The sequence below is a fragment of the Sinohyriopsis cumingii genome, chromosome 8, assembly GCF_028554795.1.
Source record: "Sinohyriopsis cumingii isolate HCF-2022 chromosome 8, ASM2855479v2, whole genome shotgun sequence".
Lineage (NCBI taxonomy): Eukaryota > Metazoa > Mollusca > Bivalvia > Unionida > Unionidae > Sinohyriopsis > Sinohyriopsis cumingii.
In genome coordinates this window covers 54,106,914-54,125,202 of record NC_142968.1, presented here as the reverse complement: position 1 = coordinate 54,125,202, position 18,289 = coordinate 54,106,914, and the positions used below count along the sequence as shown (strand labels likewise).

Genomic DNA, 18,289 nt, shown 5'->3' with positions numbered 1-18,289 from the left:
TCAGGATTATTGTTTGTAATATTTTAAGCTAAACATGCCGAATCGGGAAGATGGCATGAAAAGGTTATATCCTTTGTATTAGTTTACAAGATATAACGAACACATCTCACAAAATTAAGCTGTACAAGTGGAGGAGGGCCAGAACTTCTCCCAATTATTAGAATGCATGTGTATAGTGTGTGTCCGGTACAATGCACCTATGCCAGGTGTTCCTCGGTGTGTGTGTGTGTGTGTGTGTGTGTGTGTGTGAGTTTAAAAGGGCAATACTGATTCAGAACGAGTATTATGTATTGCTTCATGCAGGAATCATATAGGGTTAGTGATAAAAACCGTGTACATGTGAGTCTCTATTTACACGTTCTTATACAATTTCACACAATAAATAGTAAACTTATCAGAGAATCATAAAACGCATTTGATATCTTAATCGCCCCAAGGCATCTGGAAACATGCTGTTTTGATTAAAAGAATCAGACCAAAATTACTGGATGTGGGGACTGGTTGATTGGAAATGACCTAATTGACTTATCAGTCACAAAATGTGTTTTGCTACTGGCCAGGTACATACGATTGGATTGCAAAACAGACACATATACTTTTGTTTTCATTTATGTGAATATTTTTCAAATATAAATATAATATTGGTTAGACTTTGTAATGATAAAATGTACATTACAATCCTTTTTATTTATTCATTTAGATTAAGTCACAGGCATAATAATTCTTTGAAAAAAAAACTGAAAATGTGTTAAAAAATAGCATCGACATATTGGATGACTATATAGTCAGAATAATAGTAGAACACCTGTTCATTGCTTTTGATACCGCCTTGTTTGTATTTCAATAGTCTGGTACAAAATTAGATAACATTATCTGTTCAACTGTGTCTTACAGGTTCTCTTCTGCCATGTTTATTTAAGTTATAACAACGTAGTACGTGTCTAAACATGCGAACCCATATGTTCTAATTTATGGAATAACTCAAAGGCCATGCCGTACAGGTATGTAGATCATTTGACTATCAACGATAAAGGATATTCTTCAATCTGCCGTCAATTCGCCATATTGATACAATTGTTTATTACTGGATTAGAAAGAAAGAAGAAAGAAAAAAACTCGCAAAACGTATTCAGATACCTATCAGGCCTTTTCATGAAAACACAAACACACACATACACACACATGTGTATATAGATAATAATAGTTAAGAAACACTGTTAGTTAATTCATAATTGCATCACCTCTTCCCTTTAAAAGGAACAATGGCAGACATTTTAGAGCATTTTTAACTCGTTCCCATTGAGACTATAACCCAGGTCCGGGGGTTATGGCAGCCATCGCGTTACATGCAAGCGCCAACCCCATACTCTATCAACTAATTGCATTATCCTCGATCATTCTTTTTCCTTTGCACTTGATATATGTGTTATTATGCAAGTAGTTTGCGAAATTGAGTGTTGTTATGCAAGCAGATTGTAAAGATTGGGTTAGAGTTCAAAACATGGGAAGGGCTTAGGGTCAGCGAATGATAACGGAAAGATATTGACACGAGCCTTGCTCAAATATAAGTAGCTTAGTCATGCAATATGAAACAACCACCACAGTTTTGGTACTTTTTGGGCAACCGTCATTTGAAGTCCCATGTACTAGTTAGGAATCGCAATGTTTGCATATGTGTGCAGGGGTGGATTGTATGACGTATGTATACGCACAGGGGTTTCACGAAAGGTTGGCATTAGGACCGTGCTAAAATACTTCCTTTGTTATAGATGTTTATGTATGATGTACCCAAATCAACCTTCTATCTACAGAACAAAAGTAACTGAAGGTGGCTGTTGAATATAACCAATGTTAAAATGACTATTTTATCGTCCTCATCCTATGCACAATAATTTGTATGCTGTGACCTTTTGGTCAAATTATGAAATTAAACAATATTTTGTCCTATCGACGTTTGTCATAATGACCACTAATGTCACTGAGAACCAGAGAATAGTAAGGGGAACACGATTTTCCAACCAAAGCGCACACGGAAGAGCACTGCTATGTGGGTCACGAATGAACCAAGGCTTATATTTATCTATTGAAACCTACATGGTGTGCTTGGTTCACAACTGTCATACAGACTGGTTTACTTTGATATGTTTAACAAGGAAATAAATGAAAATACCCTGCCATATCTAGTTACGAGACTGTATACACATGGATATTCAAAGGCATTTATACTTCAATAAACAATCATAAATATATTATTACATAATGAACAGTCATCACATTATATACATGGAGACTGGGGATGTATTTAAACTTTTCCCGGCCATTAGATTTTAGCAAGTAATTAGAACTCCGTGATTGACATTGATGACGTTACATACTTATTGCAGCGTTAAAAGAAAGGTTTAGGATATGTGAAGGGCATTTACGAAATAAACTAAGTAATTGAAAAACAGATACAACTTTAAAATGCCCTTTATCATACTTTCCAAACATACTGTTTCAGTATTTGTTTTCTTCAAGCCATTACTGAATGAAAATATCTCATTCATTTGTATAACTTTTAACAACATTGACTCTTGTCCAAATTGTATCAATGCAATGCTGCCCACCCCACCCCTAACTTACACTACCACAGTTGGTATTTGTATGATAAGCCACGTGTCATTCTTCCGTAGTAATTGGATGGGTGTATAGAACAGTAAACATATTATTTTTTATTATGATATTCTGTGAATTAGAGATTTCCAAGAGAAATAATATGATAATTCAAAATATTTTTTCACTGCGGTCGATAGACCTTGATAACATTATGATCAATGTATTTCTTTTGCGGAATTGAAACTTGCTTGGTCAAATGGTAAGAGTATGACCGCCTGTAACGCAGGCGTATTATATTCAGAGCCCTCAACGTGCATATATTGTATCCACTTGTTTGTTTTAATGGGCTTATTCACCTTCAGAAATGAAATTATATTGTTATCGATATTTTCTGTGCGAGGCTTTCAGCTCAACATACTATCACGTTTTGTGACAATCAACTCACTGAAGGGCCGCCGCTATCGTTCTTGATCTGAAAGACATTATTTACACGAATCTGCCAGTAGATTGTCACTACATTTAATCTTCCTCCTATGACTTCGATGGTGCAGCTGTTCAAACGATTGCCGAGTAGTCGGCTATAAGGTACATCCCCAGCACACTCACAGACGCACAAGCCGCGAGGTCGGCTTTTGTCTCCAACTGGAATAATTAATGACGCCACCATACCTCTGAATCTTAAAATGACAGGTTTGTTAAGCCTTAGTAGTTAGCCGCATGATATAAAATAAGCGAGCGTTACTAGATATATTGGCTCTGATGGCATATTAATACGCTAGGGAGGTCGACTCCTCCATGAGCCAATGTTGCGTAAATTGTGTCTGTGTGAAGGCCTAACAAAGGATGAATCTGTTCTTACAAAACAAACTTTCATATTTTATCGCCTGTAGCAACCCATCTCGAGCTAGGTAGTTATGTGAGTCTTGCTGACAACCAACACATTTTCAATGTTTCCATGTCATTTTCAATCAGCTTATTAGGGAAGGGATTTTTGCCACTACGTAGCTAACAAAGCCTCAAAATTCGCATATATATATAAATATATATATATATATATATATATATATATATATATATATATATATATATATATATATATATATATATATATATATATAGTTGGCGATTAGCGTAGCCTCAGTGATTAGCGTGCCGGACTTACGACCGAAATGGCGTGAGTTCTAATCCTCTAATCAAACCATCCCGTGTCAGCTACTGGGTTGTATCCTTACTACAGTTTCCTCTGCAATAAATAACATACTTGTGTTGCTGTGCCGCAAAGCATCAACCCAACATTTGTTCAGTAATAGAGCGAAACAAACATTGTTTCTAAGCACACGAGCTCACACGTGGAGAAATATATTTTTCTATACCGTCACCGATATTGTCGTGTATATCATTAAAACCTTTAGGAGCTCAACCACATATCTTTTTGCTGTCGCATCATGGATACACAAACATTCAGCCACGAACTCGACCCTATTTAAGGATCTGTCCAATGTGCTAGCCTCGCTATCACCCGCCTTGAAGAGCCTTCAAGCATCTTGGCAATTTGGATAGTCTTCTTAGATTGAGACCACATTGTGGATGGATTGTGTCCGCATAGGCGGCATTTAATTGATATAGCCTGGAAGTTTACGTTCACTTCTAAAATTTCGGCAACAGTGTAGACGTATTGGTTACTCTGCGTCATTGTCGCCAGTCGGGGTTTTCCAACCTGTGATCATTTTTGCTGTTGTATTTTGTTCTATGCGGTTATATTACCGAAAAGGGAGAGCATGGTCAGAGATGTTTTCTTTTCTAGCCATTTCTGTATCGTCAGCGTACATTTTAGCGACCACGTCCTGGCCATCAATGTACATTTCTACCTAAATATCTTTATTATCTAAATCCTGTATGCATCCACTACTTGTAGTTGGATAGATCTTTATCGGAGAATATTCTGGCCCAATTGGGAGATTCTACATTTTCAATGGTCCATTTGGCAGTTTTACCAGTCTGTGGCCTGTAAATTGGTCTGCCGACGGCCTGGAAGACGGCGAGGTCGCTTGATGGCTGCACGCTGATCGGGACGGTCATCAGCGAGTATATTATCGCGTCGAAACACTTTAGGTTCTCGACGTTGTTGTCGAAGTACAAACAGGTGGATCTTGTCAGAGGCGTCGACGCAGGTTCTATAGGCAGCTAACTCCGCCTTGGTCTTGTACTGGGAGAGTTGTACCGAGCTCCTTGTCCAGTCTCATTTTTCTGCTATAGGCTGAGATGTTTGCCTGCATGTCGAGCCCAAGAATACAACTGGTAAGCCACTGATTGGCCCATCGTTCTACTTCTGGATAGGTAACTGGTGATGAAGATTCAGAATCACCAACACAGTCGCCGCAAAGGTAAGTAATGCGCTCTGGCGGTGACTCCAAGCTGTACAAATCGGCGTAGAGCAATGCACATGGCGTTGACCGCAACGCCACCAAGTAGGTCATGTGGTTTTTGTGGTGACAGATATTATGTTCCTGGCCTTGTGTCGGCTTATCCCGGCCAGGCGCTTCAGTTTCTCACGTATACAGAGGTCAGGAAGGTCTTGAAGGTCAGGCTAATATTGTTCCGTTACGGCCGATCGAGACTCCGATCATGGCCATTTGAGCAGTCCTTTGACAGGCGTTGAGAGTCGTCACCTATCGAGTGGTCCCTAGGACCGGCATCGTAAAACTAGTAGGGTTGACATAGAAAATATGCGGACTTCTTTATGCAGGGCCTTCAATGACGTATCCAAAATATATAATTCGACGGCGTGCGCGGCGTTGCGGACTGTCTGCAGATGCTTGTCCTGGGTGACCCTCAGTATCATAGGTTGGCAACCATGGATTTCAGTGACGTCTAGACGGAGTTAGTATAGGCCAGTCCTTCCAGGATGCGGCAAGCGTTTCAAGCTGGATTTGGTTGAGGGTTACATCGTGTCTTTTATACTGGGTCATGGGATTATGCGTGCCACGTGGGCTTTGACTGGTGTGCTCTGACGGGGGCCACAACTACCATCATTGGTTACCCACCCCCTCAACCAGCATTGTTTTGTGCGAGAGGACCATCGAAGACTCAATAGTTGGTACTCGTGGAGGTTTGTTTTAAAATGCATGTCCACGACTGACTGCTTCATCAGGTAGACGTGCTCTAGGCTAAAACAATAAAGTAGTGTTCGGTGAAATCTTTGCGTTTGATCTGCTGACCTACATTGGTTGAAGCTCATGTAACAAAGGATCTGACCTCCAGTTAGAAAATGTCCTGCGGGCCTTTAACGAACAGCACTGTACGCAGCATGGACACGCTCATGTGGAGACCTGGCAAGTGAATGACCTCAGCGGTATTAATCTTGAATGAAACAACTCTGTGGTAGCCACTGTTGATGAATGAAACCGGTAAAATGAACCAAAGTACTGATAGGGATAAACAACGTTTCTAAAAATATTTCATTATATATTTACAGATGGTTTAGCTGTCATGATACATCTAGGCTTTTGGCAAGTTGTCCTATAGCTGAAGCCATGAAACGTAAATTGTTCAATAATCTAAACGTACGTCAATGTATTGTACAATATTGTTAGAATCATCTATAAACACCTCTGTGATGACCAGTTGACTTGGGTGTCCTAATAAGTTGTAACAGAGTGATGGCTTAGGAGATTGTTATTTCAAGTGCAAATGAACCTTTTTGCCTTTGACTCTTGGATATTTATGTTGCGGAATGTGACTCTCATCATTCTAGTGGAATGCTTTTTCATCCTGGTCGGTGAGAATAATCAGTTTCTTATTTCTCATCTTTGAGTACACATTCTTGGCCATGTTACTAAGCAAGCATACTTGCTAATGCAATCAGTCACTCTATAAACGACTGGTGTAGTGATTTTGTGCTCAGCCGTTGAATATGCGCAAAATCAAGAGGATTCGTTTGTGAATGTTACGACAGTCAAGCTGTTCTGTTTTATTTTATTGTTTTGTTTTATTGTGTCATCATTTTCTAGACGCATTTAAATTCCGCATTTATAGTAAAGTGCACCCTTTGCGATTTGACTTACCTAATGTCCTTTTCATTAACAAGGTCATACACTTAATGGAGAATATTGTTCGTTATCAAGTGCAGCAATGTTTCAATCATTTTTGGACATCTTCCATATCAACCATTATACTAGGTGAGAGTTCATACTTCTGTGTGCATTAGGGGTTCAGAATTAATTCCGCAACAAAATAGACGAATATTGCTGTCATCATTATTTAACTTGATACTGGTCTTTGCGTCTTTGATCCGATGTGGTTGATGAATGAATATACTTGTTAGCAACGACTCATGTTTATCGTTGCCAATTTCTTTCAGACAGCGGTTCAGTTATATTTGCAAAATACTATTGTCCGATTGTGTTGCTACATGACGAATAGATCTTTAAAATATATAACAGTCTCAGTTTTACTCACAAATTACATATTTTCTTAAGGATCTCAACCGTGCCCTTAGAATGAGTTAAACGATCGCATATGTATGTGGTTTTATCATAAATCTGATCGTCTGTTTGATGTGAGGATCAATCTGATCGCAATGGATGATTATGTCCTGAAATTATCTCTAACCAGATTGTAGATGTTAACAATATCACGCACAGCGTTCTTCGTTCTGACATCAGTTTGTTTGATTATGATTTGTTTGACTTTGTCGTTTCCTAACTAATTCATTAAGTTGTAGCTGTCTATTTTACGTATATGCTTCAAGACTTTGTATTTAACACATTTTGTTATAGTTGCGTCTTGCTAGCTTTAGTTAAAATGGTTACGATGCCTTTCTTTCAAGCTGCTATTTAGATTTTACCCGTTTTAAAAATACTTTGGACTCCTCTTACGCCTCATATTTGTATTATTTAATTTGAGCAACTGAATCGTTTTCTTTTTGCTCGATGCACTGGATCTTTACATGCTTTTTGTTTGTCCCCTTCATCTTGAAAGCAGGCGCTCGATGTAATCAAAAGTAGTTGTAATCATGTTCGCTCCTGAGATACCGACGATACAAGTGGTCTTTCTTGACATGCAACAAGTTAAAAAATGGAACATCTTTTGCAAATAACCCGGGTGAGGGAAGGCAGAGTATGCTATTGTAACTTAACTATAATTACAATTGAACAAACAGAAACTTTGAAACTAATATTTCTATGGATACAATGGGTATGATATAATTACTATCGCATACCTATTTGTCATCCAAGACCCACCATTGCAAACAAAACGGATTAATAAAGGTGATGCCTTTCATGGTCAGCAACATTAATATTTACATTACAACACCACACACTAAACGGACGCGGGAAGGGATACGTTGGCATCATCACAATCATATATGCAAGGGAAATAAGGATGGAATTAATTTTTTGCATGCAAGCATCAGATGCACAACGTGGTTTTGATGAATGCTGTAATGTACATAGGTGTGTTCTAGTTATCATATCATATCCTTGACCATACAAACTCTGCTCACTTGTTATCCATTATCTCTTTTGACCGTAATATGTAGACGGCGATAACATTCCGGGCACGTTCTGCTACTGCACCCTGCGATCGAAACCTAATGTGCTATGTATCGAATTTTAAGTGCATTGTAGAAGCAGTGTATCTATTAGGCAGATTATAGATGAAGCTGCTTTTCAATCACATATGTTGTAAACTTACTGATTGCAGTTGGACTCGACACTGTTGTCATTTAAAGGTGCTGATAATTTTAGATATGTCATGTCAAATGGATATCAACTTATTTTTCATCAGATATTTTCTTCTTTTAACATAGACACTCTGCATAAATATGTACATATTTTGTACATGCTGATAACTCAATATATGTTGCAACATGTTTCACAAACGTCGTTTGTGTAGTTTTATCTGATCGATACTTTACGTGACAAATGATACAAACGCATACTACAACAATTAGGACAGGTACAACACATCTGTTAACAAATGACTGGATTATATCTGGGACTTGCATCGAACCTGTGCGATAGAGAAAACGAATTTCATCGTATGGTTATTTATTTTCCTTCTGACACTCTCCAACATTACATTACACAGCCATACATATCTCTTTAACTTTTGCTTTCCTTTTGGGCTACCACAAATGCATGAACCTGTTTTCATTTCTTAGTTTAACACATCTCATTTCTGTATGTCGACAATAAACTTTATCCTGTTGCTAGAGATCAACCATTTAATTGCCTAGAGGACGGTGGAACTGGAGATTTATTTTGATGATATTTTTGTTTCCCTCAGTAAATAAAGATTTTTTTTATCCCTTCCTTTATCAGATTTAAGTTAACGAAATTAAGCCTTACATATCGTTCATATTCGTCCCTGTTACAGATGGGTATTAAGATGGAGAAGAAGTTGGAGCTACCATTGCAGCACCCAATGGTACCACCTTGAGCAAATTACCAGACAGTACATCAATTTGGCTGCAACATTTACAACCATAATAATATATTTGAAATACATTGTTATATCGCATAATGCAAACGTAATTGTTTCGTATTCCATTACAAAATTGAAATTCATGCACACTGTCTAATCTGACAATCCGTTAATATCCCAGACATTAGTATGTGTTCATACAGTCTGGGAAAAGCGGGACTGAAGGTTCCCAAGTAACCATTGGAATATACAGCAAAGAAATGTCACATAAAGCAGCATGCACTGTTCTGCTGATGCCCGTGTCCGATTTCAAGATTTCATATTCTGAGTTCATATATTATATACATAAGCATTTTAGCTTAATTTGAAATAGCTTGTGGAATGAAAACTGGACAAATAAATTTAACGAACATTAAATCTGCAACTGGCGAGTGGCATCCCACGTATAGAACAAATAGATGAGATGATAGCTGAGTTTATTGTGGCTGATCGCGTTCCTGACATAGCGCGTCTCGGACATGCATACATTGCTCATGCATACCACATACCGACCGCCTTTTATTTTCCAAAACTTATGCTTTGTTCTATATTGAAGACACGTGCAGTGTAAAAAATATTACATATGAAATGATTTGTTTCAGTAGCGTTTTCTTTCTAACATTGTTGAACAAAAATTTGGAATGACTCTAGGAATGCCATAACATTCTTTTGGGAACACGATACAACTTTAGTTAGGTCAGTTTTGGTGATACTTTGGATAAAATTATTTAACAGAGCTAAAGGCCAATATAATGTGTTTTGTTCTTCATTGTTGAAACTAAGATCCATAATTAATAATATCAGTGAAATATACCCATCAGGGATGCAGGCAGAGAGAGAGATAGAGACAGAGAGACAGAGAGATAGAGTGAGGGGGACAGAGAGAGAGACAATATTTACATGTACGTGTGTATTGAATCCATACGTAGATAGAAACCAAAAAATAAAGCCAACTTTCCCCCGTTTTGGTAAAAAAAATCTTAAAAACAGATCACACATGTATTTTGTGGTCGCATGGTTACGTTTTCTTGGCCAAGCAAATATTATATTACCCATTGTATTACACGCATCAATGCACATACGTTACAAATCCAGTTTCTTGTGAAATTCTCACATGAATGAGGGGCGTATAATCTTTCTAGCTTATTAAACTTGTTTAAATGTTCTTACTAAAATCCACTACCCAAAAAGCTGTTTTCCAGAAATAATCCAGTGCCAACATTATTTATTCATCAGTTTGCTGTCCTACGACATGTTATGAGCTAGACTTTGGAAACTGATGTTAACTTCAGCTTATTCATTGTGTGGAGCAAACATTCATTGCGATCATCTCTGGCTACGGCTGAAATCATATGAGGATTATGGAAGTCATAATATGTTAAATCTATCAAAACCAATCGACATGCATATACTGAGAAAAAATTCTCCAAAAAGTGTGTATTTGCTTTACATTGAACGCACTTAGTGTAAAATACTACCAATGAACTGATTTTGAGAGCAGCAATATTTTGCTTAATTTTTCAAAGTAATAAACTCGAAGGAAATTAAGATTTTTTTAAACCGTAAAGTCAAATGTTTTGATGCTGGGTTTTGAAAATAGTAGAAAGAAAGTTGGTTTAGTTTTTCATGATATATTGGATAGACGTTTTTGAAGCCAAGCTGAAGATTGATTACGACATATTTTTGTTGTGAATTTTGCGAGAGGTGATGCTAGAGAAACATATAGTTATGTTTTAGTTAATCATTCGGATGAACAGTAATGTACTAACGGGGTTTGCGGTTGGTCGGACGGGGAGGTTGACCGGGGCGCCAGAGGTTTGGGCCGCCAAGACCACGGGAGCCAGAGGTCTTTGAACGGCAAAACCCTTGTAGGCCTTCATCGTCGGCGCTATTTACCTTTAGCACGTCACTGTGGATACGACATCGTTTAAGTATAGCAAGGCATTGCTACACACACAGGCATATGTAGAGATGATGGTTCCATATAAAGAATAAAACTAGCTTAGTCAAATCATATTTTAATAGACAGTTACCATGAAAATATCACACAATTCCTACTAGAAACCAAATCTGAGCAAGGACGATGTTTGGCATCGTCGCATGCGGTAATAGAGGCATTAACATAAGCTTAATCTAGGAACTATGCAGACGAAAGATCAGTACCTATCCATAACCATTTGCCGGTATGGGACCGAGAGAGTAAAGACCCAAGAAAAATGAAATATCATTCGGTTTTCCACAACAAGATTTACAAAATCCATTGTCCGAAGCATTAATGAAAGTTGTGTTAGCCAATGACACCATAATTTGGAAATTCAAGGATATCAGGTGATATAAATGTGGGACCAAAACAATGATCGGTGATCAAAATAAAATTTAGATGCATCGTCCAAGGATGCGACATGGCGGACATCGAACCATTTTAATCCACGGTGCAGTTGTTTTGGGAGACGGGCTAATGCTACACGCTTACTATATTATATAGACGAATCTTCAGAACAGCAAATAAAATTCATCGATGCGTGTTATTTGTATCCTCGGGTGTGCTAATGCTCTACTACATACCGGCACTCTAAAGTTTTGACAGAACGTATCAAAGTAGAATGCATTCGCCAGTACGAAGATTTTTATAAAACACCAGGTCTTGCTTTCCACCAACTTGAAGGTTCATATTCACCTCAACAATGCCATGGAAAACTGGTTATGCCATACTGATTATGAAACGCGTAATTGCCACCAATCTTGTCACCACGAAGAACACGAACTCGCTTTGACAGTAATTTGAATGAGTGCTGAATTGGTTAATGCTCTCGATGGTGGATATCAACTGTTAAAGGTATATGAAATTTGGCACTAAATGACAAATACTCCCTTAAAGGGATTTTAAGGCTACGTCAACGAATTTCTAAAATTGAAGGAAGAAACTAGATTAAGTCCTTCACTTTGAATTAAGGTTCCAGAAAATAAAGACGAATTCAAAGAACTATGCCAAACATTAGACGGCATCAGTTTGGATTATGTGGAATAGAACGAACTATGTCGATCGTTTGCAAAAGTCACGCTGAATTTTTTGTGGAGAAAACTAGTTCAAAGTCCGATATTTTCACAGCCTGAACGCTTGATAAGTCTAAAGTGAAACTCTCAAATCAAACGGTGTAAAATTAACACCCTTTAAGCACGTGGAGGTCATAATTCAAGATATAACTTTTGGCGAAATACAACGTCCTAGAAGTTTGCTTCAACCAAACGGTTTTTCAATGTCATCATTGCGACGTACGCGACAGTGAAGGTAAATCTAACATTGTAGTTCGTTTAAAAACTTTTAGTAGTACATGTTCTTTACTCCGAATCTATAGATGCAATTGCATAGATGAATCTGATGACTATTACCCAAGATTATGTCAACCGTTTGGGAGCGTGAACCAACGCACATCTCGACGAGAGTCTTGGTGAACATATCAGTTATGGCTACCAACAATGAAAACGTCAATAAATGCAGAGTGAAAGGATTTAACCTAGTCATGTGATGAACTTCGAATTCTTAAAAGATGCTATAAAATTGGCTTCAAGAAGTCAAAGTCCATTGAAAACGTTCACAGTCTTTGATGTCAGGTTCACGACATTGATTATAAAAAAGAACTAGAAAACGTGACCATTCCTGTAAACATTACTGCATCTCTTACTCAAATGTTACAGCTTCCAAAACAGTAACAAACCCAACCCCTGTGGGTGCAGTGTGGAGATCGTGGGCCTAAAATGGTTTCGTCTTTTGTTGCACTAAATATTTGGTGTAGTGCGTCATGGGGGCAGTTATTGTACTTTCTCGGTGTCTCGAATTAAATTTTGACTTCATCTTTGAAATTTTCGTCCGTTTTTTTTTGTTGCCATTCTGTGCCGAAATACATATCTCTTCCTAACAAAGAAGTCCAACGCAACGAACAAATCTACAAATATGTTCCATTTCTCCATCGAACTGAACTAAGCACTGATTTCGATGTGTGTGTACTCTGATGCCGCCGAATACAACATTAATGCACCAGAAGTAATATTTTTCAAAATGTATTATACCGTTCCTGGAAATTATGATGAAGGATCTGTATATCCTTATTATCTTTCTGACAGTAAATTTTATTTTGCGAGTATCAATATTAGTAGAAAAGGAAATCTAGAATACTTTGTGTTCTCTAAGCAAAAGGTAATATTGTAACTGCATTTTTTAAATGTTTAAGTGAATTATAACAGATGTATAATGTGTACGAAGCAGTACATCAAAATCGAGGATATGACGAGGATATGACCTTGGAGACATGTGACAACCTGCTTTTAGAACATTAGCACCCATTTATAAACCTATGGGAACTCTAGGATTAAATGCTTTGAAAGATACATTTTTTATGCATGGAGAGGAATTGCTCGAACATGTCCTTATGGTCCAACAAAATCATGAACAGCCTTACTGAAATCAGAAAGAAGTGTGTTGATTCAAAGCGGGAAAGGGTTCTCCTTGCTCGCCCCATGCTCCCGTCGAAGGCGTTGATTGCGCTTTCAGGATACCACGAAGACAAGACAAAAAAAGATGTAAAAAACTCTTTAGATCTTGCAAAAAAACTACGAATAGTAAAAACGTACGAACAGCAGTTTGAGGATTAAACATTTGTTAGGTTGCTTGCAAATGATGCTAAGATATTCTCTCTCTCGAGAACTCGGTCTATTTTGCCTTGTCATCAATGACGACGAAAATGCAAGCCTCCGCTTGCATTTGAATTTCATCCTGTGAAGTCTTTGATATCCGCAGCACCTATCAGACTGGAAATCGTAAACCGAAGATTACATAATTCTGAGTAACAGTTGTACCTGAAAGCATCTTGAGGGAGATGCTAAAGTAGCTCCCTTCAACGATTTCATGCATTCATTCATCTGCGAAGTTCATTTGTACTTGAATAACAAACTATTTAGCAGTAGCATGGACACTTACCATTACGGACCTTTGAAAATCTCCCGCAGTAAAGAAGTCAAGAACACATCAGGATTGCTTAGTGGTGTGGAAACCTTACACTATGTTTTTTTTTAAACAACTCAGTTGTGACAGAAGATAACGATCCTCGCATTGTTTGATGTAACGATCAACAAAAGAAAGTCAGATATGAACGTGGTTTAGAAATGATAGACAGTGTGAACTTGACAATATGATTGAATATAAATATTATGTTTAATGGCGTGGATGTATGTGTTAGACGAAATATACTTAGTATCTTGGTTCATTTGAGGCTAATGCCAACTAGTATAAAAAGAACTTCGAAGAAGCTAGACTTTTCTTGTTATTTGTGGAAGTTTTATCTAAAGTTGAAACCAACATCAAATATTTAATCGAAAATATTCTGAATGTCCTCCAAACTGATACCATAGCCTCTTGACTTCAATTCAAAATCAAACATCATGATTTCCAGCGAGAACTACCGAAATGTTTACTGATTGGCGTCAACGTCAATGCAGTACCGAAAGGACCTATCGATCAAAATCCTTTCGAGTTACATTGTGTCAAAATTTCCAAATGGCTCCGAAATGGCTAGAAGAACCTTTGAACCTAAATGGGCCTGTATTAATTATTTGAGATATACCTGTACTATGTTTCAGTCAAGTGACTGTTTGAAACCAGCTATAAGTAAAGCATACACAAGAGAATACGCTTTGTGGGGAATTTTATTTTACGTCACCAAATCAACGAAGAAAGACATTGACAACGATAAAAATGTCTTACACCGTGTGGAACTTCAAAGCATCTTGCATTCAGAAATCTCTGGAAAACAAACAGATTGAGAAGATATAGTAGTAAGAGCATGGAATACGAGCACAAGGAAATAGGTGAGAAATATGTTCACTCCAGTACAGCAGCAGTCATAGATACAACGTGAAGATAGAGAAAAAACTAAAGATTACCATTATTAAGTAACGAGCGTCGACAAACTGGATGATATTTGGCATCTAGGACGGCAATAGCAGACACTAAGTAGCTTAGACGAAAAAGAATGAAAGAAAGTTATGAAACACAACGTTATGGGCTTAAGGAAGATGATGTTTTCCAACCAGCCCGGCAAAACATATATACCACACGTGAACAAAAGAAATATACACTCATGATGTCACGTTAGCTTGAATACGAACAACACTTAGTTATAATTCTCTGTACTTCATTCTATATACCTTGATTTCATTCAAATGATTCCAGAATGACTGTGTAAATATATGATAATTTAGTAGGTCTTCATGCGAGTGTGTCTGCTACACACGAGTTAGTATAACACCGATTGAGTAATATCATTTTTTGGTGATGTGTGCCTAGTCGTGAGGGAATATATGCTAATGTGTGTTCTGTGAATTGTATATTTATAAAGCTCTATAATTACTTTTATATACCATAATTTCATTCATATGAATCCAGAAGGACTGTGTAAATACATGATAATTAATTACTAGGTCGCCATGCGAATGTGTCTGGTAAACACGAGTGGGTATAACACCGACTGAGTAACATACTTTTTTGGTGATGTGTGCTTAGTCGTGAGGGAATATGGGCTCGTGTGTTCAGGCAAGGCGATGGGTGACGTTTAGCCGCGGACCTGGGTTCGAATTTCCGTAGAGTACGAATTAAAAGTTCTCTAACCTGTATGATAGTACATATATATAATCTTCATTAACACAATCTGACAATTCCCCACATAACACATACTGTCTTCGTTCGGAAGTGATATATCTCGGAACGAAGAGAAAAGAAGACAAAACAAACAAGTAGTTATGTGAAGATAAGTTTTTTTTATTTATTTTGTAAGCATAAAATCGAAGTGCGCATTGGTGCCAAAATGACATATTACTAAATTGTTGAGAGTCTAGTCTAACTTCACAACGTTGTCAGCCATGTAAATATGTTCATGTTTAATTCTTGGTATTTGTACATGAACAAAATATATGTTCCTGATACTCCCTCTTTGTTTATTGCCGCGTATATAATCGGGGCTCATTTTAATGTTGATTAATGCAAAATTGGAAGTCAGTCTCTTCTTTCCACAAAACGCTTTAACTACATTACCTTTTCTCTGTCTGTCTGTCTGTCAGTCACACACACACACACACACACACACACACACACACACACACACACACACACACACATTTCAATCCGTTCATTGCGTAAATCAAACCTACAGTTAATATTCGGGATGAGATAATTGCAACAATGTATATTCTACCCATACCGAATCGCAAGTCATGGTCAAATTATTGTGAGCTGACATTTTATGCTAATGGATTTGTCACCACAACTAAATATTTGCTGACATGATACTCAATATTATAGAAATAAAGCTTACAGTTAATAACATCTATAGCAATTATTTAGAATATTACAGTTTGACAGTAGATACATGCAAAGTCAAACGACGTAATAAGTACTTCATTTGAACAGCAGACACTAACCTATTCAGATGTTCCTCGTGAGATACCTATCATGTTACACTGTTACATATCGAACCATATAAGAGAATCATCTGAAAACTATAGACCAGCTTGTAAATATTACATCTTGCTGCTATAGACCCCCAAAGTGCTGTTCTAGTGTTGAATTCCAATAAGGACCAACAGTTTTGTCACCGTTTCTAACATGGTAGACCCATATCCGCCTATTTTACCAGTCTATACTACTGATGAACATTCTGTTTAATATAGTCTTGTATTTACTACACACACGATGCCTGAAAAATTAAAATAATTAAATAGCAATAAATGAAACTATGCTATTATTAATCACGTAACAATACGAGTGCGCAACTGTTTCACCGATGTAGACAACGTCTCTTTTCGCTGTCAATAAGGAGGGCTCGAATAACTTTTAGCTGTGCTTTTACGCCGATTGTAAATGAATAGGTAATGCATGCAGATTTAACATTTCCAATACATGGACTCGCAAATAAATATATCAATGAGTACACGTTGCATAAACACATTTCGATTGGCGTGCTTAATGTTTTGAACCGAAATGTACTTATTGATGCTTGATCGCTATCTTTTTCAGTATTAAATCTATGTTTTAAATATATATTTTACACTCAACAAATAAATTTCATATGTCTAGTTAATATTTTAGATTAGGTGTTTCCTTGCTTTTGCAAAAGTTATAAGTTATCCAATACATACACGTTTCTTTTCAGACGTTCCATGGCGAATCTCATTGTATGTTTCATTCTAGTGGATATCGCTCCATCACTGGGTATTGGTTCCTCAGATGGTAAGGCTACGTATTTGTGTGCTTTAGAATATAAATAAATAAAAATAAATTATATATATATATATATATATATATATATATATATATATATATATATATATATATATATATATATATATATATATATATATATATATATATATATATATATATATATATATATATATATATATATATATATATTTCATATTTCTGACACATTTCGACATTAAACTGAGATTAGATATGTTTAACACTATTACCATTTGGGTGTTATATGGTGTTGTGTCCGTCGTTAGTCATTAACAATTTATGTTTTCAATTCTCCTATATAATTGCATTACAATTGCAATCCAAATGTCAGAATTGTTTTAATGAATATAAAAAATGCACATCAAATATTATAGAGATTGCTAAATATATGAAGCCACTTTCACGATATTTACTAAAACAAGCACCACACGCCAACATACGTGACTTGACTAACGTGAGTGGTCCAGTCATTGGGGAGGTAGCGTCTCGTACGATTTTGCAACTTCTATGATTAATATTCTTGTGATTGCACCCAATGACGTTACATTAACTCAACCAAGTTTTGTTGTATACTACGAAGCTGCCTTTCAACTTGATAATAATATCTTAAATGTCTACATTACACGTTTTCAGTTTGTCAGTTTGATCTTGAAAACTCATAAGCTCACCTGGATCAACACCAATACCAACACTACTATTAACCTCAAACTAGTCCACCTTTGGCACTTTTTTTGACAAATCAGCCAACATCGATATCATCACTGTGTCGTCGATCTGAGTCACGTCCGTAAATGTTAATAGACATTGCTGTATAATATCAAACGCACATTAATGTGAAATCAATAAGTGCTTGCGGTGGTTGGTAAACGCTCCAGTACGTAAAAACCTTCAATAGCAAGATGACCACATTTGGGTCTATCCAACGGTGCTTGTACT

General features: G+C 37.0%; 1 protein-coding gene across 2 annotated transcripts in view; it reads left to right on the top strand.

The window, feature by feature from the left end:
- The first annotated feature begins 859 nt into the window (after positions 1-859).
- LOC149793546 (uncharacterized) overlaps positions 860-18,289 on the top strand; it is a 40,821-nt gene continuing 23,391 nt past the window's right edge. For both annotated transcript variants that reach the window (XM_089966416.1, XM_089966415.1), the window contains exons 1-2: positions 860-1,001; positions 17,265-17,341. In XM_089966416.1, coding sequence (XP_089822542.1) covers positions 991-1,001; positions 17,265-17,341 — 88 coding nt within the window. In that variant the 5' untranslated portion in view covers positions 860-990. The remainder of the gene's footprint in view (positions 1,002-17,264; positions 17,342-18,289) is intronic.